We start from the raw sequence: 23309 nt of genomic DNA, 5'->3' as shown, positions 1-23309 counted from the left end.
GCAATCACCGAGGACCAGGCACGTCTCGATATTGGTGTCAGTGGATTGTGGGGCAGTCGTTTCGAGCGCACACTCATTGATGTACGGGTGTTTAACCCTCGTGCTGCCTCGAACCGCACTGCACCTCTGGCCACTGTCTATCACCAACATGAACAGGAAAAACGAAGGAAAAACGAGGAGCGGCGCGGGTCCGGAATGTCGAACATGCGTCGTTTGCGGTGGTGGTCATGCCGGCGTCAGGTGGTTTTGGGCGTTCGGCAACCAGCCTGTACAAGAGAATCGCGTCGCCGCTGGCTGACAAACGTAATGAACCGTATGCACAAGTCATGGCATTTTTCAGGCCGCATTTCCTTTGCCCTCCTAAGGTCCTGTATAGTGTGCCTTAGAGGGTCTAGAACATTATTTGGAAAATAACAACAAATTTGAGAAAGAATTGATCAACAAGAGCCTCCTGCCACGCTGGCGGTTTCTGAGGCAGCTACATGTATTGGTGTTTAGTATTTCTTTTTAGAACTTTATTATTCATAATTATTTTGTATTTGTGCAGGCTTTGTGGCCGGATATCGGATTCCTCGAATCCTCACTGCTTCTGCTAACAAGACAGCACAGACTAGACAGTCGGTGCATACACCGCGTGTAGATCTACACCTGTACTAAGTACTAGTTGTAATGATCCCCGGCCCCGTGACCCAGGCCAGGCCATGTCGTGACATGCATGACGTTCCCGTGGTGCCGGCTGCTTGGCAACAAAAAAATATTGCTTTCACTGAGCCTCACTTGCTCCGTCAGTTGCACTTGCAGGAGCCACACGTCACGACTACATGTTTTGTAGCTGCACTTCGCATCCTGCTCGCCTTTGCTTGACCGACGACCACATAACTGAGACACAGACTGCCACTTGCCAGTCGACTAGTCACTGACTGAGTCTGTGGCGCAGATCCACCCTACATAATAAGTAAGAGGCTCGCTGATGAGTGAGAAAAAAACAGGCAAACCCACCTCCGGAGCTCCTTGCATGATGCTTTTTTTTGGCATTACTACAAAGTACAATGACTATGTAGATCTACAGACTCAGTGTCAGTAGTAGATCTACTATTTTAGGCCGTGTGCTTGTCACCAGTGACGACAGTCAGTATCTCAGGCTACAACAGTTACATGCCTCAAACTCAAAGCGGCACACAGTTACTAGTAGTTGGAATAGCCATAGTAATAACTAATACTATTGTTGGATAGTTATTTCAAGTTTCCACATGAACAGGCTGTGTAAATGTTGCTGCGCGGTTCTGTGGGCAGAAGAGCAGCGAAGGTGCTTTGGCCAGCGCGCTGGTGCGCACAGTAGGTTGTGCAACGCCTGTAGACGCACGAGGTCAGCGGAAAAGACATTGCAATTCAAGCACATTTTACTGTAGTCTGCAGCCGCAATACTATAATTGCCCGGAGTTGATCGAGGTTGAACATGTCGGACCTGCAACCCCCAAGACCTGCCCGAGTCCTCTCCGATAAGGTAGGGCCACATAATCAATGACCATGTAGGATGTGGGATAACCTTTGCAGGTGGGAGACGCAGCAATCCCCTGCATCTGCGTCCTGGGATCGGCACCAGGTGCGTCTGGGGACCAGCTATGCGGCCAATCGCTGCATAGCATGAGAACAAAGTTCACGCACTCGCAACCAAATAATTGCCTCAAGCGACAGCAAAATATGTAATGATCTGTTGATGCAAGTGGGCAGTTGGAGAAGTAATGGAGGTGTCCTCTGTGTCGGCCCAGTTTATTACAGTACACTTGCCAACACGCTGTAGAGTCAACATGGGGCAGAAACGGGGTACTAGTGCTTAGTGCTATGTATGACCCCTGATGTACATGTACGTGTACGTGTATGTGTACGTGTGTGAGTGGGCAGGGTAGTACTGGTACCTGCACCCTTTTCGAGTTTTTGAGGAAGAAACAACCAAACATCTACTCAACTGCATGTATAGCACTGCCCCACTTGTTCATCACAGGCATATAACCAGAGGTAATGTGTGACAGATGTGAAGTGAAATTAATATAATCAGTGGAACCACAAACACCTACATGTATAGGTGATTCAACGTGATTTGCCACATGTCACTGACCACCAGGAGGATTCGCAAGTTTTGAGTCTAGTTCTCCCGATTCAGGACTGTTTAACATGCAAGGTATTGCCGGCATGGCGCTGCAGTGCTGCGTGTCGCAAAGTTATGCACTGCTACTTGTGAAGGATGATGCATCAAACCTCAGGGTGGGAGTCCATGTGTTGGCCTATTTATATCTGTAGACGTGGAGCACCGTAGATCCGCCCCACTGTATGCATCGAGTGCATAACACTTTTTTATCATCATACTAGCATGCATTTAATTGTTTGCCAGCAAGCAGTTCAGTTGGCCCGGTTCATTTGATCAGTTGCAGGGGCGTCGGACACGGTACGGTCACTATGGTATTGACCGTACCACTTTTTGCCCCAGGTACCCCGTGAATCAATAAAATACACTGATCTGGGATCTAAATTAAATTATTTCCAAAATTTTCGACTCAGCCGCCACTCCACTACGAGTAAATTGTAGTTCAGATGGCTGACCGTACCACACTAAAATACCTTCCGACGCCCGGCGCCCCTGAGTTGACACTGTGACTGTAGTCACTATACCCAGGGAGGTAGGTAAAAAAAGAGAAAATTATCATGTCCGTTTCCAAAGGGAACTCGCGACAGCCGCCAGCACCTGATAGGTACTCCTCCCCTCAATTTAAAATGAGCAAGTTATACTTCAACCAGGCTAGTAGGACTTGGATATCGGTTTGGGTCATGGCTGTCTGCAACCAGGATCCCACGGTCTGGACATCCTAACCACAGTTTGTAACCCCAGGCTGTCCGTCTAATTCTGTTCTGGTGCTGCTGCTGCTGCTGCTGCTGCTATTGTTTATGTTCTCTGCCGTGTGGGATGCCAGCACAGTGTTTGGTGTAATGGGCTGTACATGGCCTCCGTGGCAAGAGTACAAATATGAAGTGTGGGCCAACAGCTAATTATACATGTCCGCACTAAGTGCTTCCTTTCTTAGCACTTTTAAATCAATAAAAGGGCCACAGGGAGGTTGTCACAAGGTTTAAAATATTTAGATGTCACCCAGAGTCATTTTGCGATCTAACGTGGTAGTGGTGACAGTTGTTCAAGGTGTGGGTAGAAGACAGCGAGCCGCTGAATGCATCATTTTACCATTTAAGTAATCCGTTTTTCTCTCCTCTCTGTTTTCCCTTTGTGTTGCAATCCGCATTGCGTTTTTTTTTGATTCAGAGAATCGACCTACGGACGGTTGTGATACCACCCAAAATCTGGCAACCGCAGCAGACATGCAGCCGCAAGAGTGCTGACAAGGAGGGCAAGGTTGTCGGCTTCTTGCGGTAAGGATGCACACAACACTTCTCTGCGAATAGATCTGCAGTGATAGCTGCGTGGTATGTAAAAGTTCGTACGTGTACGTGTATACTCAGCGGATGCACGAGTATCATTGCTTACGCAGTGCGGTTTCAATACTAACCTACCAACGATAGTAGCAGATCATTGCCTTCATAACGTTATAATTTATGGGGATTCCATAGAGTTAAGCGCTAGGCTGTGCCGAATTTACGTTGTGGACAGTATCGTTGACCAAATAGGTCCACACCAAAATACGGTCCATGTATCTCGTCCATCACATGTCGTTTCTGCCATTCGGCCTAGTGGTCTATTCTCATTGTGGGCTCAGCTCAGGTCGAGGCCACAATGACACATCATGTTTTTGAAAGCTGAGCATAACTGCCCAGTGGATGTGATCACGAAAGCTGTCTGGCTCATGTGTATTGTGGTCGTTGTGGAGCATGAATGAATGCAACACCTACCTGGTTACTGTACTGTGTTATGATGAAGCACATTTGGTGACATGCAACCGTGACTCTGAGCAAAACCAGTGACATCCTGGCTTGAAATCGGTATGGCCTGGAGGCTTAGATGCTGGACTGGGCAGCAAGTACATTGTACTGTATTCACGGCCATCATGGCTTCACTACATGTGCAGTCTATGTATGCTACAGCGCAAATCAGACCTGTCAGAAATACCTCCCCTGATGAAGTCGGGCCACCACGCGCTGCTTCAAGTGTGGCCCCCAGTTGTGTATTGCGCTACTTTGCAGGTGATTTTCGTACAGACACAAGACTTCCCGCTGAATGGATATGTGTCACTATACCATTGCATGTACACAACCGAGGCCGCCGCCAATGCTTTTAAACCACATTGAATTCACATGTACATGTATGTGTTTTCCGCATTCTTTCTTACTGTGCTATGTGACCTCTGAAAACACAGGGTGTCGCCAGACATGAACTTGAAGACGGTTCGCACGGAGTTCCAGATTCAGCTAGAGGAAACCATGGTACCGACGGACTATGTCTTCCTGCGCTGCGTGGGAGACTTCCTAACACTGGTGAGTCACATTTGTGTTAGACTACGTGCTATAGAATCTATAAACCAAGCCTTATCTTGATCGTGTGACTTGCATTCGCAGTTCAGGTTGTCCACAGCCATGAACTAATGAATGATTTCAGACGTCGCCCGTGGGCACTGTTGACATCAGCCCTGGTGTAGATTGCTCCTAAATTGGTGTTGCCAACGATATTGGTGTTGCCATAAACATGGTCGGCGACATGTCTCCAACTGCTAGAGAACTGCAACCAGTGGCTGCAACTGGAGCACGATCCAGATCAATGCAGGAGTATCTCAACTTGCCTGCTTTACATCATCGTCATTAATGTACATGCATCTCACTCAGGAGGCTTCCGAAACTCAACCAGTTTGTTATCAGCTGATGAGTAGTGACAGATCACAGAAGCACAGAACTGTCCTTAGAATACAGCACCACGGTGTTTCATTGGCACGTTTTAACACAAGCGTCTCAGAGTGCCCGCTGCTATACATGATTCGGCATTTCATTGGCTACTATGATAGATGGATGATCAGATCAAGGGCATACTGTGTAGTTCCATAGCAACTCCCCCCCCCCTTCCCCCCCTCCCCCCCCCCCCCCCCCCCCAGACCAGCACCACCCCCAGATACAGGGAATAGGAGCTAGAAAAATCCAGGCTCATTTTCAAGCCAACAAAAAGAGATCAACTGAGCTTGGGCCCATGCTATGTGGTGTTACTCTGCTGCTGCAGGTCTCTAAGAAGCAAGAACAAACTCTGAAGGCCAAATCCTATGCACCGCCATATGTAAGTTGCACATGCTGGCCACTGCACCACGTTTCACTGCCTCATCTGTAACCTTTGAAAGTGTACTTAATTTAGAGGTGATCCGGGTACCCGTCTGTTCATCTGCTGATCCGTTACCAAACGAGTGCCCGTTAGTCGTGTACGACGGTACAGTACGGTATTTTAGCTGGCTTCGACAGTCGTACAGTTCGATGTACAGTTTGAATGTGTTGTTGGCTGTTCGATCTTGCTTCATATTACTGTTTTGCATGTAGCGCCGTAATTGCACATGCTGCGCTCGTCGCAATGTAGTGTTCTTGCTGTGAATTACATGACTTCACATGTCCTCCTGGCACGAAATGTGGAAGGCTATTGTATAGTAACTGTAACTATTGGCTGCTAAAGGGAACGCGATAACCCGTCCGTTAAGCCAAGTACCCATTTGTAACCTTAAAGGGTAACCGTTTCACCCCTAACCTTAAAGTGCAATACACCACATTGTACTCACATGTAGGGAATTCTATGAAGAACATTGTTCTGCTGAGTTATCTTAGTAAAACTTTTGAATAATGAATACCAAGCGGAATTAATGCCGATACCGACAACGACTGCAGTTCTGTCGGGCGCCGAAGAACGGAGCCGCTGAAGAACGGAGCGCCAAAGAACGACCAGGCTAGAATTTCACCAAGCACAGCATACCAATGTATGCAAGATGACTCAACTGTGCATAGCTGACCCCCCCCCCCCCCCCCAGTTCTTCGGCGACCGACAGTACTGTACGGCAGTGCATGTATGTATGCACATGTTACGATATGTATGTATGCACATGTTACGATATGTATGTATGCATATGTATGTATGACTGTACATGTGTGTGTGCATATGTTGTTTTCTGCAGACAAGCACACCGGATGTTTACGTGCTGTCGACCGAATGTCTGACTTCCCAGGCTATGACATCTAGTAAGTGAAGTGTGGCTTTAGAACAACCCCTACATACCCATGGATGATGTTCAACGCCATGCCAACCATTGTCGTCATGCCAACCATTGGTATGAGCATGGCCTGTAACCATTGGTGTGACTGAATGTTCCCTCCACTGATGTCACTATTTATAACCTCCCCCCCCCCCCCTCCCCTTCCACCTCACCCCCCCCCCCTCTCCGACTAGTGCATGTTGTTTGTACAAGTCCACAAGTGTTGGATATTCACAGTTTAAAAATAGTGGCAGTCATCATGGGAAGATCAGACTCCTTCAATATTGACATTGGTACTTGGTGGTCACTAGTAGTCGACCACTGGCAATCCTGCCACAGTGGATATAGTCTACCTGTAACGATACATCTTGCAATTGTGAATCACTGTAGCTCCTGCATGCAATGCATGCCAGCAGCTGCGAATTCCAAATACTCTTCACATTTGTTAACTATGTGTCTCTTCTGTACTGCACATCTCCTCCTATATCATTCCAGTTGCAACTGCTGATAGAATTACGTCTCCTCTGATTTCTCCGATGTCTCCTGATCCTAAAGAATTTCCTCAGGAGCAACCAGTTACCGCAGGTGCTGCGGCTGTAGAGGACCGTATGTTGGTAAGCCCGACCTCTCCGTTTCCAAACAGTTTGAATTCGGATGACTCTCTGCGTGCTGTTTCAAAGCGATCTGACTCAATACCGCAAGTCTCAATATCGTTATCACCTACACCAACTCCCCAGCCGCCGTCACAACCGCGAGATCCAGCATTGCCGAGACGAAGTCCCAGGAGCGGTCGCAAGCGCAAGGAAGTGCAACCCACTGCTGACAACGCTGACGGATTGTCCTATGCAATGCCGGTCTCAGCAGCACCGGAACCAAACTCCACGTCCCTGCTACTGGGAATGCTACGGGAACCGCATCCACTGAGCGGCTCAGAACGGTTCACAGTGCCCACTCCACAGGGAGGCACGAGTAGATCTCCGTCACGGAGTCGGAGCACAAGTCCATTACCACCGCTGGATGTTGACCATCATCGTGACCAGGTCGACGCAGGGCATCACACTGTGGCAGGTACGACTGCGCCTCTGCAATTATATCTGAACCAGGGCATGGCTGGTGATTTATCACTGCAATTCGGTGGCCAGGGACAGCCTGGCGGTGATTTATCACTGCAATTCGGTGGCCAGGGACAGCCTGGCGGTGATTTATCACTGCAATTCGGTGGCCAGGGACAGCCTGGCGGTCTGTCCAGCGGGCATATGCCCCGCGTAGATATACGGATTGCATCTCCATCGCCATTCAACAAAGCACAGCCTCTCCCTCCGCTCGGCAGCAACTCCGCAGGTTAGAAATTTAGTTGTGTTCCTCTAAACAGACTCCATGTCTGCTGTATCTTACCCATCAATTAATGCCGCCGGCATGATAGAAATAGTTGCGTGTGTAGGAAGCAGGGACAGCAGGGGGTGCATTCAGCTTCTCTGTTACATGCGAAATGTTGTGATGTAGTCATACAATCATGTTGCATACTAGTACATGTGCTTCATCATGCATGTCTTGAAAGGCTAAGGCTAGAGTGCCGGCTATATCAAATTGCCTAATGTCATATTGCACCACATGGAGCTTTCTTGTATTGGTTTGAGCTCATCTTGAGTGGACTCTGAGAGCATTATGGTACTCAGTTGCACGGACCAGCGTAATTGGGGAAATTCGATTTAGGAACAGATTTTGGCCAGATTTGGAGTTGTCCAGGATTTAACGCTCATCCAGAAAGGCAGGCTTCCAAGGTGTAGAATTTGATGGCACAAGCATTGGAGTCCTTATCTTACGACTCCAGTTTGTTAATACAACTAGTATGTGTGCTTGTGGAATCATACTATGTTATTAGGGAGTACTAAAAACCTCCCTGCTATACCCGGTGGGTTTAGAACGGTTTTGCATGAATCCTATCCCATATGAACGTTGAGCGGTGATGGCCTTCCTGGCTGGCCGTGTTCTGACACCCCTATCCTAGGGTTACAGTGTCTGTGTGTTCCGGCATGTTGTACTAAACTCCCTATCAGCAGAAGAAAGCGAGGAAGAGGATATGGAGCAAGAAGCTGAACCTGAAGCAAGGTAATGCCATCAGACTGACACAGATCATGCTAATTCATACTCCAATAATTGCAATGGAAGAGGTGCGTATTTGTATAGGGGTGATGACCATAATACCCTCTGTGGAAAGTAACTAAATACGTATGTACATATTGGATCTGATCAACAGAAGCCAAGGTGTCGGACATGCTATAGTCACTATGGTATTGACCATACCTTGTTTCATCTTTGGCACCCATCCTTTGATGAAATGAGATTATTATCGGTATGGTCGGTACCCCATCCTCATGTTGCCTGATGATTGGGAGAGCATGAAACTTGAAGTAGCAGCAAACAAGCCTTGATTGTCCTTGTTGTTCTGTTCTGTATTGGCTCTAAAAAATTTAGAATAGGGCCCGGGCCGACACGTCACTGGCCTACAATAATGGCTGACCATACCATCCTGAAATCCCTCCCATGCCCCTGGTGACCAATAGACATCACAGCCTCTGGCAATGCAATGGCATTCAGAAATCAGACATTAGCAATGAGTAGACAAAGACAACACGGAACCTAAACGGTATGTGTTTGTATGTGTACGGTGTGTTTGTATGTGTGTATATTGGTCTGAACCCAGTCTTTCTCCTCTACCGCCAGCAACAAATGACATCTTTGCGGCACGAGAAGCTTCTCAGAAGGCTCACCAGCAGGAGCGTGAGTAAATCTGCAATATGGTGTGAACTGTTTTTTTTTAGAGCTAGGCGGGAGTTCTGTTGTCACGGAAACTTGAAGGTGTTGGTGAGTGGATGGGTGCGGACCACATCTTCTTTTTCATCAAGTATATATTTGGCTAGAGTTTGTCACCACACAAGATGCCAGGAAAATCTGTTCCAGCGCCATGGTGTTACTGAATGAGATGAAGCACATGCTGATGCATTAAATGGATGAGGGAAATTGGGCAGGAAGGGTGAGATGGGTCACGGAGGGAAGAGGCAGAAGGTAGAGAGGCACAAGAGGGTGTGGGGGGGGGGGGGGAGGTCATGAGAGAGATGCTTGGTGTTGGGGGTGTTTTTGATACTGACAGAGACTGGTTCTGATGTGTTTTGGTGTTTTCCTATCCTGCTATACCTGCTGTGCATTCTAGTCGATGAGCTGAAGGCTAAGTTAGCAGCACTGAAGGGAGAAATGTAAGACGGATATAACGATTCAATCAGATCATTGTGCGCATCACTGAGCCACCATCGATAACATTCTATTTGGACTGTTGTGGATTGCAGGCATGTTATTGCTACACATACTCGTACGTGCCAGTCACCTCGGCTGGATCCTACCCCCTATCTTGTCCTACATGTCACTGAGATGTTGAGATGTTGAGATGTTGAGATGTTGTTGCTGTCATTACTAGAACACAGTCTTAGTATACTGTATACGCCGTACATCAAGGTTGTTGAATGACTATTGAAAGGTGATATTGATGGCGGTGTGGCGGTGGCGGTAATGGTGGTGGCAGTTGACTACATGATTTTGACGTTGCACACCACTCTGCTCTTGCGGCTATCTTCTGCATGCAGAGAACCGAAGGAACAGTACAAACGAGAGCTTCATGAAAAGTCCCAATCCCTGGAAAAGGAACTGCATCGCAAGCAAGCAGCAAGTAAGAGTATAATCTGGTGAAATCGTTCTTTTTCCCCCGGTCTCACTCCTCCTGTTTTATTCTCTCGCTCTTTTTCATTCGGCATGGATCTGTTCGCACAAGCTTGCAACTGCACTAAACACATCTAAGTGACATATTTCAGTCCCTTCAGCTGGACCTTGGTCAGTTGTGACAGGAACCAGCTCCGTGGATCACTCGCTGTAGGTATCCTGTTCATTGTGTAAGTTGTAGTTGGCCACGGTATAATATACTGAGGAGAATATGAAGGTTGCTTCATGATTCTCAGGTGCACACGCCATTATGTTTCCCAGCACATAGTAAGTGCATGTCTTAGCAAATTGACATCACTTGACATGCACCACCTGTTGTAGATTGTGTATGCATTATCTGTCACTCATACTGCCCATCTCATCTCATTTGTTTGTTTCGTTTATTTGAATTCACTTAGACCACAGGCAATTCTGCCTTCTCACCCGAGGAAAAACCTCCGGTCCCTACTAAGAATGAATACAAGTTACTGTAACATATTATGAGAGAAGGAATTATTAAACGAATCATAACATGAGAATTCCAAAGTATATTATTCAAATGGGTGTATGTACATACGTGTAAGCATTTGCGACAAATAAAGTGATGGCTCCACCTGCTTATGTGTGTCACGTTGCAGCGGAAGAGGAATGGAAGAAGAAGTACCTCCAGGAAAAGCGACGAACCATTCCATTGGAGAACAAACTGGATGAACTGAGGAAGAAGTTCGCAGACCTGCACAACAAACCGGCGCAGCAGCGAGGGCGCCAAGCCATGAAAGGTACATGCGTATCAGGCCGGGCAAATCTCCCAATTGTCCGGGCTTGAGTTTAGGCATGCAATGCAACATAACGTGCACAGATAGTTGGTGAATCTTTAGGCCAGTCAGGTTGTTCAGGTGCACTACCTTACCAATCATTGTAGCCTTACGGTACTTCAACTACACAAGCAGGGTACCCCTGGGGCCACTGAATGAACAGTCACTTAGTGCCATTAAAATTACTTGTAACTCGAACATACAACAGGAAGACTAGCAAAAAATTAGCTATAACAACTAAGAGATTCCCATTCTAGCCAATCATCGGGTCTCTGTACCTGGTGTACCATCAGTTACCAGACAATTGCATAGAGAGTGAAACTCAGCTTGAGTTGTGGCTAAATTTCCTCTCTCCGGGTTGTAATACTTCATCTACACAAGAGCAATGTTGTCTGCAGAAGAGGCCTTGAAAGAGTGGTGATGTGAGCTTCATTTTCTTCTTCTTCCGATATGTCAAGCCCATGGGCTCGGTGATGCCGGGGAAACATAGAAAACACTTTGTGTGGCCGGTCTCACATAAACTGGCTCAATAACAGCATGACCTTTCCACACTTTCCTTTCTGTCCTCAATCTTTCCTTCTGTTTGCTCAGATCCAAAGGGTCCATCAGAAGCTGTGAGTACTAGCAGTGTCTCTAGAATCACAATGCATGTATAACAGAAACTGAGAATAATTATGCTGCACACTTGAAGTACCCACTATGTATTTGTCTAATGCTGTGGTTTGATACATGATGTACATGTAGTTTCATGCGCCGCGGTTTGTATGTGTTTGATATTGAGCTTTGAAAGCCATGCGTTTGTCACCTAGTAGGAGTGTGAAACTATCCATTCGTTGTGAACATCTCCGCCACATAGAACTGGCCACTAACTACAATTTCATGTAGATCTACGTCATTATTGTAGGCTAGGAAATCATAGGATACCACCTCACCAAGGATCTAGGAAGGATGTTACAAACTTACAATCATGCTACTACATATGCAGCTCCATTCTGCATTATAGGACAACGGCAAGTATGTAAATAGGCAACACAAGCGTGCTCTGTGGCAGCGAGCTGATCTGTGGTCGGTGATCTTTGACCTTTGAACTTTGACATTTGACCTTTAAACTTTGACCTCTGGGGTGCCAGATCTGTGTATAAAATAGGCTCGTTGTTGACGCATGGTCTAACATTACATACCACCCTCTTGTTTATTCCGCTCTGCCAGAACAACAATCGTGCAATGTTCCAGCGGCAGCAGAAGGAAATCGAAAGGCTGAGACAGCGAGAGGAGACCTTGCGAAATCAACTTGAGGCAGAGCAGAAGGTTAGATCACCTGCGATGTCACATTGTCCTGAAAACTATTTTTTGTACTTTGAAGCACTCTATGCAGAACTATCCCACGTCTGGTGGATAGTGGGGTGAACTCAAATAATTGAATATACTACTTGTGACCACGGCAATGGATCAAGATGCTGATCCAGAGAAGTGTTGGCCGGGCAGAGTATCCTATGACAACTCAAGTTTCTCCAATCCCATGGATTTGCTGGGCTCATAACACCTTCCATTGGGGGAGATCAAGATGCGTACATACACGTGCCGGTATTTTTTTTTTTACAAACTAGTAGGTCAGGTAGGTTTAGATGTCATTTTTTCTGTGTATCTTGCGGTGCTGATGAGTAGATCACCAATGCAAACAGTATCGAAACCAGTATCGACTAACAGTTGCTTGACTGTGGCAGTAGGCCCCATACAGCCTGACATGTTGGGGTAAGAACTATCTTTGCTTCGTGTTTTCCGTCTCAGGCACGTGCCCAGATGGCTCAGGAATGCAAGCAGCTTCGCGAGGAGCTGATGGACAAGAAAATCACCAAAACGCTCATCAAGAAGCCATAGCTGAATACAGAACCCAATTGAGAGTTGATACCGTATATGCCCGTTGCAATACATTGTCAATGGGATTAGCTTCAATGGAAGCTCCCACTCCCAGCACAAACACTGTGATGACTAGCTGGTCATGGACTTTACCTAAAACACTAGCTGCTCGGTCTAGTGATTTCTATCATCTCACTGTGCTAGTGTCAGATGTCTGGGCCAATTACAATGAGCCTGGTGCTCCTTTCAGTCTGCGACCTCTCCAATTGTGCAATGGCCGGCGCAATTCTACCTTGGAGTTCTCGGACAGTGTGCTGCTCTCAAGTATAGACTGAGGTCTGCTGACTCGACTTCTGTGCAGATCATGCCAAGTGGTCGTGCTGTATTATCAGCACTAACTAGCAAGCTGCTCCCGGAACAGGCACGCTTTGCAGTGACATAATATTTGCTGTTCCAGCAAGTGTTGCCAAGTGAAATTTTTACAAAAAATCATGCCTAAGCATGCCTGTCTGGCTCATATCCCAGGACTTGATTTAGTACAATGCACTGTCATGGTATCTATCTCTCTACTTTGCTTGGTATCTTAGCACAGCAAAGCGGCGGCATGTCCTTGATGCATGCATAGTACATGTACAGTATTGCTCATGGAAATCCGATCGATTGAATCAAGTATACGTGCCGGGCGCTGCACAGCACTATGACCTGCGAATACTGGGCTCTGAACTGGCGCAGAGCCCAAATTTGACTTGCATGATCGGATTTCATTGAACACCGCTGTATATGTGTCGAAGAAGTATGATGGTCTCACAGCTTCGCCCGTGATCACTGAGCTCTGACTTCATGGCTGAGCTCTCCTCCCCCCCCCCCCCCCCCCCCCCTATACATGTAAGATTGCATGCTTATGCAGTGGAATGCTGCAATACCTGAATCTTCAGCTACTTGTCTTTGCTCAGCCGTATCACGGACTGTTTACTGATTTATCCCACAGACCTCTGGCCGTCTCGCTCACTGGAGCCTGAAAGGGAGGGGCATGAAAGAAGTAACCATAGTTTTTCTAACCAGTATTGAAGAAGTAATCCAAGACATAGCGGAGCGGCATACGCGTATACGGTACCCCTCCTCCTTCTCCTCTCTTGGGGGGGGGGGGGGGGGGGTAATAGAGGTGTGGGTTAGAACGTGTTACTGCAGCGCTACTCAATATGACGCTACGTAACAAGTGCAATGTCATGTACATGTATGTTCTGCTATACTGTGATTTACTGCAATGTAGATCTACGAGACTCAAAATTTTGGTTGTGTCACGTCGGCATCAGTACTACAGTGCTGGCAACTGAAATCTGCCCCCCTGAGCGGTGGGTTCACATTCTTTGCGATGTGAGCGCACTGCTCCGGGGGTCGGATTTCACTTGCCAGCACTGTCTGTAGTACATTACATGACTACAGTATGTTCGTAGATCTACTGTTCGTCACAGATGCCTCCGGCGAAATGTGGCGGTGCTTGCATGCACGTGCTTTTTCTACATGTCTTCGCTTGGAAAAGGATGAAAAGGAAAAAAATAAAGTTCGTATCTCCCAAAGACGAAAAACTAAATTCGGAGGGCTGGTGATTTCTCAAAGAAACATAGAAAGGTACAAACTGATAGAGTTTGCGCCTCAGTCATGGCTGCTGTGATATTAGGGGCAATCCCCGTGGGTGGTGAATGCAGTGAAGTTGCTGTAGTCGTGGGAAAGAAGACTGCACTCATCCTTCCAATCACCATCACGTAAGTCTTGACTGCAGCGAACATAGTAATTATTATCTTACGAGTGTGCATTATGATTCATTTCAATTAATTATGATTATTAAGGTGTACGTTCTGTAGCCAAGCGAATTTCAACTTTGGTCTCCCACTAGGAGAGCATCGGACGATAGCCAATGTATTGGTGAATTATAATAATTGAGACTACTGCAATTTAGTGGTTGAGTTTATGATGGGCATGAATGCACGATCGCAAGAGAAGCACACCAATCTGTAAATGCACTGGATGTACACACGCAGATTTTCTCTTATAGCAACTATAGTAGACAAGGTCTGAATGAAACAGATCAAGAATAGTGCCAGATAACTGCCCAATCCACACAACTGGCAAAGCCGTAATTATGACTTTGCCCTCAATGCACATCTGGTCTACACCACACGCAGCGCATCGAAGTACACACGCGTACACACACACACACACACACACACACACACACTCATTCCAATAAACAATGCTATCGGATGTATGTAGTAGATCGGATTTAGCTGAAATTTTTAGTTGTAGATACCGGTACATCAGCTTTATTTGAGAACTGAGCTTGAGTCTGTATTTCACACCCCCAAAGCTACTACTACTGACCAGTCTTTGTAAGAACTGGTGGATGTGGTTTTGATGACCGACAATGTTTGTGATATGCTGGACTTTCCACCACTCAGTGACAACGCACTGGAGAGATGCGGAGAAGTGGTGAAACTGTCGCTCCAAGAGGCGGATGCCAAGCCAGTAGCTGTGCAGACGGCTGCATCGGCTAGCAATGTGAAAACCGACGACAATGGAGAGGAGACTGCGGCGGAAGAGGGTCAAGGGCGCCACACGGTAGCGTCAGCTGCATTCAGCTCCTCTGGCCAGCTGCTGGCGGTGTGTGGCGATGGCCGCAACGTGAATGTATTCTGCACCACATCATGGACCAAGGTTCACCACTGGTACGTGTATGCAGGATCATTATTGGGCCATGGTTCTGCTGTGTGAGTTTGTACTGCTGATGTAGACAATGATATTGTCTTCATAAGCAGTGCATACTCACATGATAATTATTTACTATGTTGTAGTAAATGTACTCGCACAAGAAACTTCTTTTGTCTAGTGTCTAGTGCCAGTGTATTTACATGATGTATTCTCATCCTCTCTGCTGTGTCATTGTGTGCTGTGTTCACTCATTACGTCAGTCTCATTTGACATACAATTGTGCAATAGGCCCTATGTTGACTGTGTGTCTATGTTGTCTGTGTGCCTGTGTGTATACATTTTACTGACGTTATTATACTTATAGTACAGCGGTCTGCACCTGCCTACTTGACAACATCCTCTTGTATCTCTGCTGTCTGTTCTCATGCAGGCCGGCCAAGCGTCGTGTGTGCACACTCCGCTTCTCTAGCCACGGGGAGGATCTACTTCTAGCCGATAAGACTGGTGACATTTATCGGTGAGTGCTTGCGGAAAAAGAAAATTCTGCCCGACATCAAGCACTAGATCCGAACACAGCCACGGAGCAGTACCGGTACTTGCCATGAGGTCATGTGCGTTATGCTGTAGATATTAGGTGACATGGTAATGAAGGCTGTATTGCTGGTTTGCTCATCAGTTTGAGGGAGTTGAAGGTTGAGTCTAGATTTATCCTGCAGTGGAAAAAAGTTCTAGGGTGTGTGTGTGTAGTCCATTGGCAAGGTGGTGAAGAAATTTGTTTCTTCTTTCTTTCATTTTGCTTTCATGTCTTCACGTTTTGCTGTTTGGGGCAAAACAATTAAACTGGGGATGTATTTGTGTTTTCAGAAGTGTTTTTGATTTGACATGTTATCAGGATAAAGTCACGTCAATAAGCAATGCCTTGTTTGCCTATGCTTTGTCGCAAGGTTCAAATGTCGTGAGGAATTCTCGGAGTCGGGAGAACTCATCCTGGGTCACATCTCCGTTCTGCTGGACATCGTAAGTGTAATTGTATGACAATTGTGTACGCATGTGTGGGTGGGGGAAGGTGCACATGCATGTGGGTGGACATGTGAGAGACAGGCAGCCAGGCAGGCAGGCAGACAGAAAGACATCCATAAGAAAAGAGCAGGGAATATGGTACTTCAAGTATAAAACATGCCCACTTGTGTATAAAACTAAGCCACATTTCTGTCTGTTTGTGCTCAGGGCATCTCATTGGACAACAGACACATCTTCTCCTGTGATCGGGATGACAAGATTCGTGTCAGCCGATACCCCAATGCATACAACATTGAAGCTTTCTGCCTCGGACACACCCAGTAAGGATTTGTTTAGTTGGCATCAGGATACACAGATGCAGTGAATCGGGATCTTCTTTTCGCATAGTGTCTGTGCTGGTGGCGGTAACCCACGTCTGTACTGCAATGAAGTGACGGTGTTTGGCAACATGCAGGACTTTCCAGGTTGCTCACGAGATGAGGCGTTGCTCAGCGATGATTATAGTATTGATAGTCCCCACAAATCTTTTCTAGAACTTCTCAAAATATTGCGGATGTTCTCTGTTCTCTGTCCTCTTTCAGATTTGTCAGTTGCATCGCCACCTCTGCCAAATACCCAGAGTGTATCTTCTCTGGCTCAGGGGTGAGTGAATGCACTATACATGACAACCAGTGCATGTACTGGTGTAGCTGCTGTGCAGTTTTGTCAGTGACGTGTTGTACTGTTGTGGCCGTTGAAATCCGCTGAGAAGTTGAGTGGCCACGGGGCGCTGGCCTTGCAGCCGCGAGCACTGCTGGTCTATTGTTGCAGTGTGTACATGAACTACTGTGCTGGAATACTCCATCTCTGCGGTAGTGCATTTGTACTTGCATGAATCTGTAGCCTTACACAGTGTGTAGTATGTCACGCATGACCGCATGACTAAAACCAGTGTGCATTGATACCCTTTGCCGCTGGCTCCAGTACGGTGGGTCAGTTTTCGCACTCCTTTGTTATTCCCGCACCTGTCACTGCACTGCCCTTCCTCCGTGACCCGGAGCTGTTGCGAGCGCTCATGTTTCCTTTGCGTCTCCTTCGGAGCGCTTTCCTGCTCTCCGTGTCTCTTTGCATCGCTGCACTTTGGCTGCCGCTGTTTGCAAGCAGCTCCTTTATATTCACATGTTCCGTGCTTTATTTGTTAGTGTTTTGAGAGATTTAGAGATGTAGAGTTAGACCTACGAGAGGTAGAGTGAGTCTAGAGTTTGCCCGCGCTGCTTGGAATTTGTTGTTTCGCAGCTCAGAGTTTTGCTTGTATTTTCAGAGTTTCGTGGTTCACAGATGTCCCTCGTTCTTCACAGTATATCAGTTTGTTCTCAACAGTGAGATTCAGTACCAGAGTGTAACATAGTGGTCCTTCGAGCCGGATTTCTCTTCGTCGTTCTTCACCTTCAGTCATGAGTCAGGATCGAAGGATAAGCTCGAGGGCGACGAAAGGGAGAAAACCGAGCAGGTACAGGTCGTTAGAAGATGCCAGTGTTCAGGTCAGTCCAGAGCAGAGCGTAGCCATACGAGAGAGGAAACGCGCTGAGGCTGAGCTGAAAGCAGCTAGAGCGATCGCAGAGTTACAGTTGGAAGTGACTAGGAAACAACTTCAGCTGGAGCAGGCGCAGGCAGATGAGGAGCTTGCTCTCCGAGCCCCAGGACGCTCACCGGTACCCAGTGGCGCTGTTGGCAGTGTTGTATCAGAAAGCGAGGTACTTAGTAGAACGAGAAGAAGTGCTCCAAGTCCACAACGACGACGTGATTGTATGTCAGACGGTGGTTTGCCTGGACAGTGGGAGCTGAGTAGAGCTCACGGTAGTTTGTTGCAGAAACAGCTCATTATCCCAGAGAGGGGGTTGAGTAGCAGCAGCAGTGCAGAGCCAGCTTCTACTAGTACTAGTTCTAGTTCTTCCAGTGCAGTGGTTCTGAAAGTGACACAGCTACAGGCAATCTTGGTGACAGGTACTAGGTCTGACCACCAAAGCTTGTCGTTTCATGGAGGTCCTTCCCCTGGTGCACTGTATGCTGCACAGTCAAGTACACCTGCACGCTTGAGCGCACTAGTGAGTGCACCAGTGTCTGTGGGTCAGAGTTTACCAGCACCAGTGAGTGCACAGGCAGCAGCACCAGTGAGTGCACCAGCACCAGTGAGTGCACAGGCAGCAGCACCAGTGAGTGTACCAGCACCAGTGAGTGCCCCAGCAGCAGTGAGTGCACAGGCAGCAGCACCAGTGAGTGCCCCAGCACCAGTGAGTGCACAGGCAGCAGCACCAGTGAGTGCCCCAGCACCAGTGAGTGCACAGGCAGCAGCACCAGTGAGTGCACAGGCAGCAGCACCAGTGAGTGCACCAGCACCAATGAGTGCACCAGCACCAGTGAGTGCACCAGCACCAGTGAGTGCACCAGCACCAGTGAGTGCACCAGCACCAGTGAGTGCACCAGCACCAGTGAGTGCACCAGCACCAGTGAGTGCACAGGCACCAGCATTACCCAGGGGTACTACTAATAGTAGGAGCAGACTCACAGCTAAGACAACCAGGACTGCATTGGCAGGGATGCCTGCACCAGCACCAGTGAATGTACCTGCTATGTCCATATTGTCTGGGCAACCTCCTGCAGTGGCTAGTACGTCAGTGCCTGTAGAGCGAAGGTTCACTAAGCTGAAAAGCACACAGCCAATGGAGTCCCAGCCTCGAGTGACGCAGGCACCCACACTGGATCCAGCAGCTCCTGCGTTTCGTCCCTACCAGGCGCCGCCCAGCCACACCTACCAGACCCAGTATGGTCACGCATTTCCACCTGCCAGCTTCTTCCACGTCAAGCCACTGGGGCTGCCGAAGTTTTCTGGAATACCTGGAGACTACGACCGATGGAGGCAGCACTTCAGGCATGTTGTGGAAGAAGACGCACTCACTTCAAAGACCTACAAGCTGGCTCAGCTGAGTGAACGCTGATGAGCACCCGAGCAGAGATCCCCGCAAGCGTTGGCTATACGTGCAACGGCTGGTAGCTGACGTGTGGAAGAGATGGCTGGAAGAGTTCGTCCCGCTACTGAATGTTCGACGCAAGTGGCAACAGAAGGGCAAGAATGTTGCAGTGGGCGACATTGTGCTGAGCCTGACGTCGGCAACTCCTCGGGGCACCTGGCCTATGGGCAGAGTATCAGCAGTGTTTCCTGGTCCTGACAAGTTAGTCCGTGTGGTCCACGTCACCGTAGGCGGCAAAGTCTACCGCCAATCTATTCACCACCTTGTCCCCTTGCTGGATGCAGATCAGTAAGACCGTGATGTTATAGCCAGAGAAACTGTGGTGTAATTCATGATAACACGTTAGCAATGTTCTTTGCTTTTGCTTAGTATCTTAGCATAGTAGGTGTACTCACTCGTTGGCGCATTTTACCCGCCACTCCTGAGTGAAGGGGGATATGTGCTGGAATACTCCATCTCTGCGGTAGTGCATTTGTACTTGCATGAATCTGTAGCCTTACACAGTGTGTAGTATGTCACGCATGACCGCATGACTAAAACCAGTGTGCATTGATACCCTTTGCCGCTGGCTCCAGTACGGTGGGTCAGTTTTCGCACTCCTTTGTTATTCCCGCACCTGTCACTGCACTGCCCTTCCTCCGTGACCCGGAGCTGTTGCGAGCGCTCATGTTTCCTTTGCGTCTCCTTCGGAGCGCTTTCCTGCTCTCCGTGTCTCTTTGCATCGCTGCACTTTGGCTGCCGCTGTTTGCAAGCAGCTCCTTTATATTCACATGTTCCGTGCTTTATTTGTTAGTGTTTTGAGAGATTTAGAGATGTAGAGTTAGACCTACGAGAGGTAGAGTGAGTCTAGAGTTTGCCCGCGCTGCTTGGAATTTGTTGTTTCGCAGCTCAGAGTTTTGCTTGTATTTTCAGAGTTTCGTGGTTCACAGATGTCCCTCGTTCTTCACAGTATATCAGTTTGTTCTCAACAGTGAGATTCAGTACCAGAGTGTAACAACTACAGTGCATGTACACGCTGAAAGCAGTAAGGGTGCCAGCCCCGGTCATCCCATCAGATTCCGATACCCACGACAGTAGTTAGTTGTTGTTGTACAAGCTAGGAAGCAGTGAGCAGATTGCTTCAAAAGTTGTTATTTGAGACTGGATTGTTCACCCACCCATGCAGTTGCCAACTTTAATATCAGCATTTGTGTTGAGGTTTGTAGTGCTTTGATTTCCTCCCTTTTCTGTGATCTTAGGATAGCAGCATCATTATGTGGCAGTATCGATCTGGATCATTGCTGTCCAAGCTCGAGTTACCGGAGAAAGAGGTGAGTTTCATTGCTACCACTTCAGCTAGCATTCGTGTGGCAGTGTCCATTGGTTTGTGTTTGCAGCAGAGGTTGGGAGAGGGCCCTATTGTTCGCAGAGAGGGGGGGGGGGCTGAAGTTGCAATCTATTTCAGAGATGCACAACATTGCGTCGGTTCAACATGTTGTTGAGAACATTGTGGTGGCGGCACAGGTGTGGTATACTCTTGTACAAGGGGAGATGGCATGGTTAGCTCTCCTTGTATGGGTATATATACGTCTTGGGCGCACACTAGTGCAGACCTACCCTATACATGTAATCCCTGCACTGTGGTAATGGAACCTTGCTGTGCGTGTGTTTTGTGTAGCCTGTTTGTGTCCTGGCCGGATCATCAACTGGATGCATTGCTGCTGCTCAGGAGAAGTAAGAAAGAAGTCGTTGTCGATGAAACTCTGATGGTGGCATGCCCACATGTTCACTTCTCTCGTATAACTATTTACAAATAGTCCCCTCCGCTTCTGCACTCTGTTTGAAGTTGTGCGTGTGTGTGTGTGTGTGTGCACGTGTATGTATGTGTTGTAGGTCTTTACTGATTCATATCGTAGCGGTAGATGACGGGTCTCTTCGGATCCGCCAATCCATCGCCGTGCAGCACACCGTGGTGAGCATGTCGTTCAGTCAAGACGCCAACACACTGTGGGTTGCAGTGAATAACCCTGAACAGCCTCTGCTTGTCTTCAATACAGCAGTCGCTAGTGATACAGAGGTGAGCGAGCAGGATTTACAGGGGTTGCGTGCTATGCCGTGCGTGTACTCTGACTAGTGATAGGTACTTGAGCAGTAGCTCTGTGCCACCCCTTTCTTTGTAGTCATTGTGCTATCCAGATCTGCAATCCATTGTTGGGTAGTGGGTACACAGCTTGTTGTTTCCGTGTTCTATTGCTTGTGCGTGCAGGTGAAAATGGCTACCCTCCAGCCGTTGTTACAAGAGTCTCTGGCAGATACCAAAGGCCCTCTTGAAGGTTGGTTTAATCTCTCCCCTTTGACTGTGCAGTCAAAGGAACGACGAGGCATCGGATCAATTTGTTTGATTTATGGGGGGGGGGCTCTTATTTTCTGTACCTGGTGTTATTAAAAAATGGTAGTGTCAGAACACCAACATCGAAGTATCATTCTTATAACAAATGTTCTTAGTTGAGTACTGGCAGTTGTCTGACTCACTCTAGGCATGAGCATCAGCATAACGATATCAAATGGCAGGATAGGAGGACGATAGAGAGCCTTCACCGACCGCCGGTTGCTAACATGGCCGTGTACACAGTAGTCAGTAGTCCATCAGCTCTATCAAGAACAAAGTATAGGCTTGTGCTACACTCACCTTCCAAGGACAAGCAGCTGTGGCCAACATCGGGACAACTTGTTGGCGAGCATGAGTCCCTTTGTTGGACATGCCGAATTCAGTGCAATGGTTTGGATTGAGGTCTTCTCTCATTGCTGCATGTTGTTCCCATGGTTACTGGACCATCACTAACATACTTGTGTTGTCAAATATCTTATAGGATTTGCCTTGTGTGTTTCTTTTTTTCTTTTCTTTTTCGTGTGTTCAGGTTCCCTCCACTGTCGTCTTGACATAGAGATGCTTTCCAAAGACCCAATGGATGGGATGCATCGCTACTTTGAGCGCAAGCAGGAGCGCCTGCAAGGTGCGACAGTTGGCGCAAGATGAACGTGTCCTTTCCTAACTCTATATGGATGAATGCCACACATACGCAGGTGCAGGTGAAACACAAAACTGCCTCATATTCAGCAACTGTGAGTTGAGCTCTTCAGATCATGGAGACTCAAGTTTCAGGATAGTGCCCCTCACTCAGTCACGGAGCATTTTTTAGCATTCTCTGCTACATCGAAGTTTCAGTGTACCCGAAGATTATTCTTTGAGGATAGATGCATACAAGTGGTTATTTTGCCATATTCCAGTCAAGGTACTTTGAAGTAGATAGTCGACTTATTTTGCTTTCTTGAAGTGGAACTGGCCGTAGTGTCTACTCAATTTCCTGATGAGATTCACGATGCTGGGTACTATTATGGCGTATGCCCTGAGTGTACGCAGCCGTGCTTACCGCTACATGTGCTTCTAAGTATGACCAGCCACTGCAAGGACACTGTGCAGGTTATGTCCTGGTCTACAGTTTTCACTCTACGTGTCTGTCAAACTATTGCTAGCCTGAGGTTGAGATGATCAAACAGTGAAATGAGAATCTCATTTTCCAAGAGTCTGTGTCCCGTGTCCTCGCGTGAATCCCTCCCACTGATCCTTTGGATGCACCGGGACCACAGGAGTAAACAATGTATCACTGTGAGTAAGTTCTACATCAAGTGGCCGGATTACATCAAGTGGCCAGGGAGCCATTCAACCAAACCCCACACACTTGCACAGTCACACACATCTTCCAATCATATCAAGACTCCTGGCCTGGAAGCTTGCTGCTGGAAGGGGGGGGGGGGGGCATGACCGTCTGTGATGACGAAAAAGGACACACCGTATCATTATGCTATGCTGACATTTTTGAGGACGGGTTTGAGTGCATGAGTACAGGCAAGTTATGTGATGAAGGTAGCACTGACCCATAATTATTATGTTTATAATT

At 47.7% G+C, this 23309-nt stretch overlaps 2 protein-coding genes across 4 annotated transcripts; both read left to right on the top strand.

Moving 5' to 3' along the window:
• The first annotated feature begins 1094 nt into the window (after positions 1-1094).
• LOC135814306 (coiled-coil domain-containing protein 86-like) lies at positions 1095-13223 on the top strand. Of its 3 annotated transcripts, XM_065327411.1 has the most exons (15): positions 1095-1504; positions 3311-3417; positions 4359-4476; positions 5207-5260; positions 6138-6201; positions 6711-7406; positions 7449-7556; positions 8273-8324; positions 8920-8996; positions 9427-9469; positions 9854-9936; positions 10604-10744; positions 11372-11394; positions 11990-12088; positions 12569-13223. In XM_065327411.1, the coding sequence occupies exons 1-15, from the start codon at positions 1457-1459 to the stop codon at positions 12656-12658; spliced, it is 1803 nt and encodes a 600-aa protein (XP_065183483.1). In that variant the 5' UTR covers positions 1095-1456; the 3' UTR covers positions 12659-13223. The 3 variants fall into 3 exon arrangements, with proteins under 3 accessions (XP_065183483.1, XP_065183481.1, XP_065183482.1); XM_065327409.1 differs by having other exon boundaries at positions 1096-1504; positions 6711-7556; XM_065327410.1 differs by having other exon boundaries at positions 1097-1504; positions 6711-7556; positions 8276-8324.
• A 987-nt stretch (positions 13224-14210) lies between these two features.
• LOC135814305 (tRNA (guanine-N(7)-)-methyltransferase non-catalytic subunit WDR4-like) lies at positions 14211-22937 on the top strand. Its single transcript, XM_065327408.1, has 11 exons — positions 14211-14400; positions 15094-15360; positions 15774-15860; positions 16288-16360; positions 16571-16683; positions 16945-17005; positions 20610-20681; positions 21029-21084; positions 21244-21427; positions 21617-21683; positions 22269-22937. Exons 1-11 carry the CDS (start codon positions 14297-14299, stop codon positions 22385-22387), a joined length of 1203 nt encoding a protein of 400 aa, XP_065183480.1. The 5' UTR covers positions 14211-14296; the 3' UTR covers positions 22388-22937.
• Positions 22938-23309: the final 372 nt, after the last annotated feature.

Source organism: Sycon ciliatum, chromosome 4 (assembly GCF_964019385.1).
Source record: "Sycon ciliatum chromosome 4, ocSycCili1.1, whole genome shotgun sequence".
NCBI lineage: Eukaryota > Metazoa > Porifera > Calcarea > Leucosolenida > Sycettidae > Sycon > Sycon ciliatum.
Note: the sequence above shows the minus strand (reverse complement) of the source record. Positions and strands in the feature narration are given on the sequence as shown.

Excerpts from the sequence above, each read along its gene's own strand:
- LOC135814306 (XM_065327409.1), top strand. The coding sequence starts at position 1,457 with ATGTCGGACCTGCAACCCCCAAGACCTGCCCGAGTCCTCTCCGATAAG. Across the intron at positions 5,261-6,137 it reads AATCCTATGCACCGCCATAT|ACAAGCACACCGGATGTTTA; the intron begins GTAAGTTGCACA and ends TGTTTTCTGCAG. Across the intron at positions 12,089-12,568 it reads AACTTGAGGCAGAGCAGAAG|GCACGTGCCCAGATGGCTCA; the intron begins GTTAGATCACCT and ends TTTCCGTCTCAG.
- LOC135814305 (XM_065327408.1), top strand. The coding sequence starts at position 14,297 with ATGGCTGCTGTGATATTAGGGGCAATCCCCGTGGGTGGTGAATGCAGT. Across the intron at positions 17,006-20,609 it reads GTATCTTCTCTGGCTCAGGG|GATAGCAGCATCATTATGTG; the intron begins GTGAGTGAATGC and ends CTGTGATCTTAG. Across the intron at positions 21,684-22,268 it reads TACCAAAGGCCCTCTTGAAG|GTTCCCTCCACTGTCGTCTT; the intron begins GTTGGTTTAATC and ends TCGTGTGTTCAG.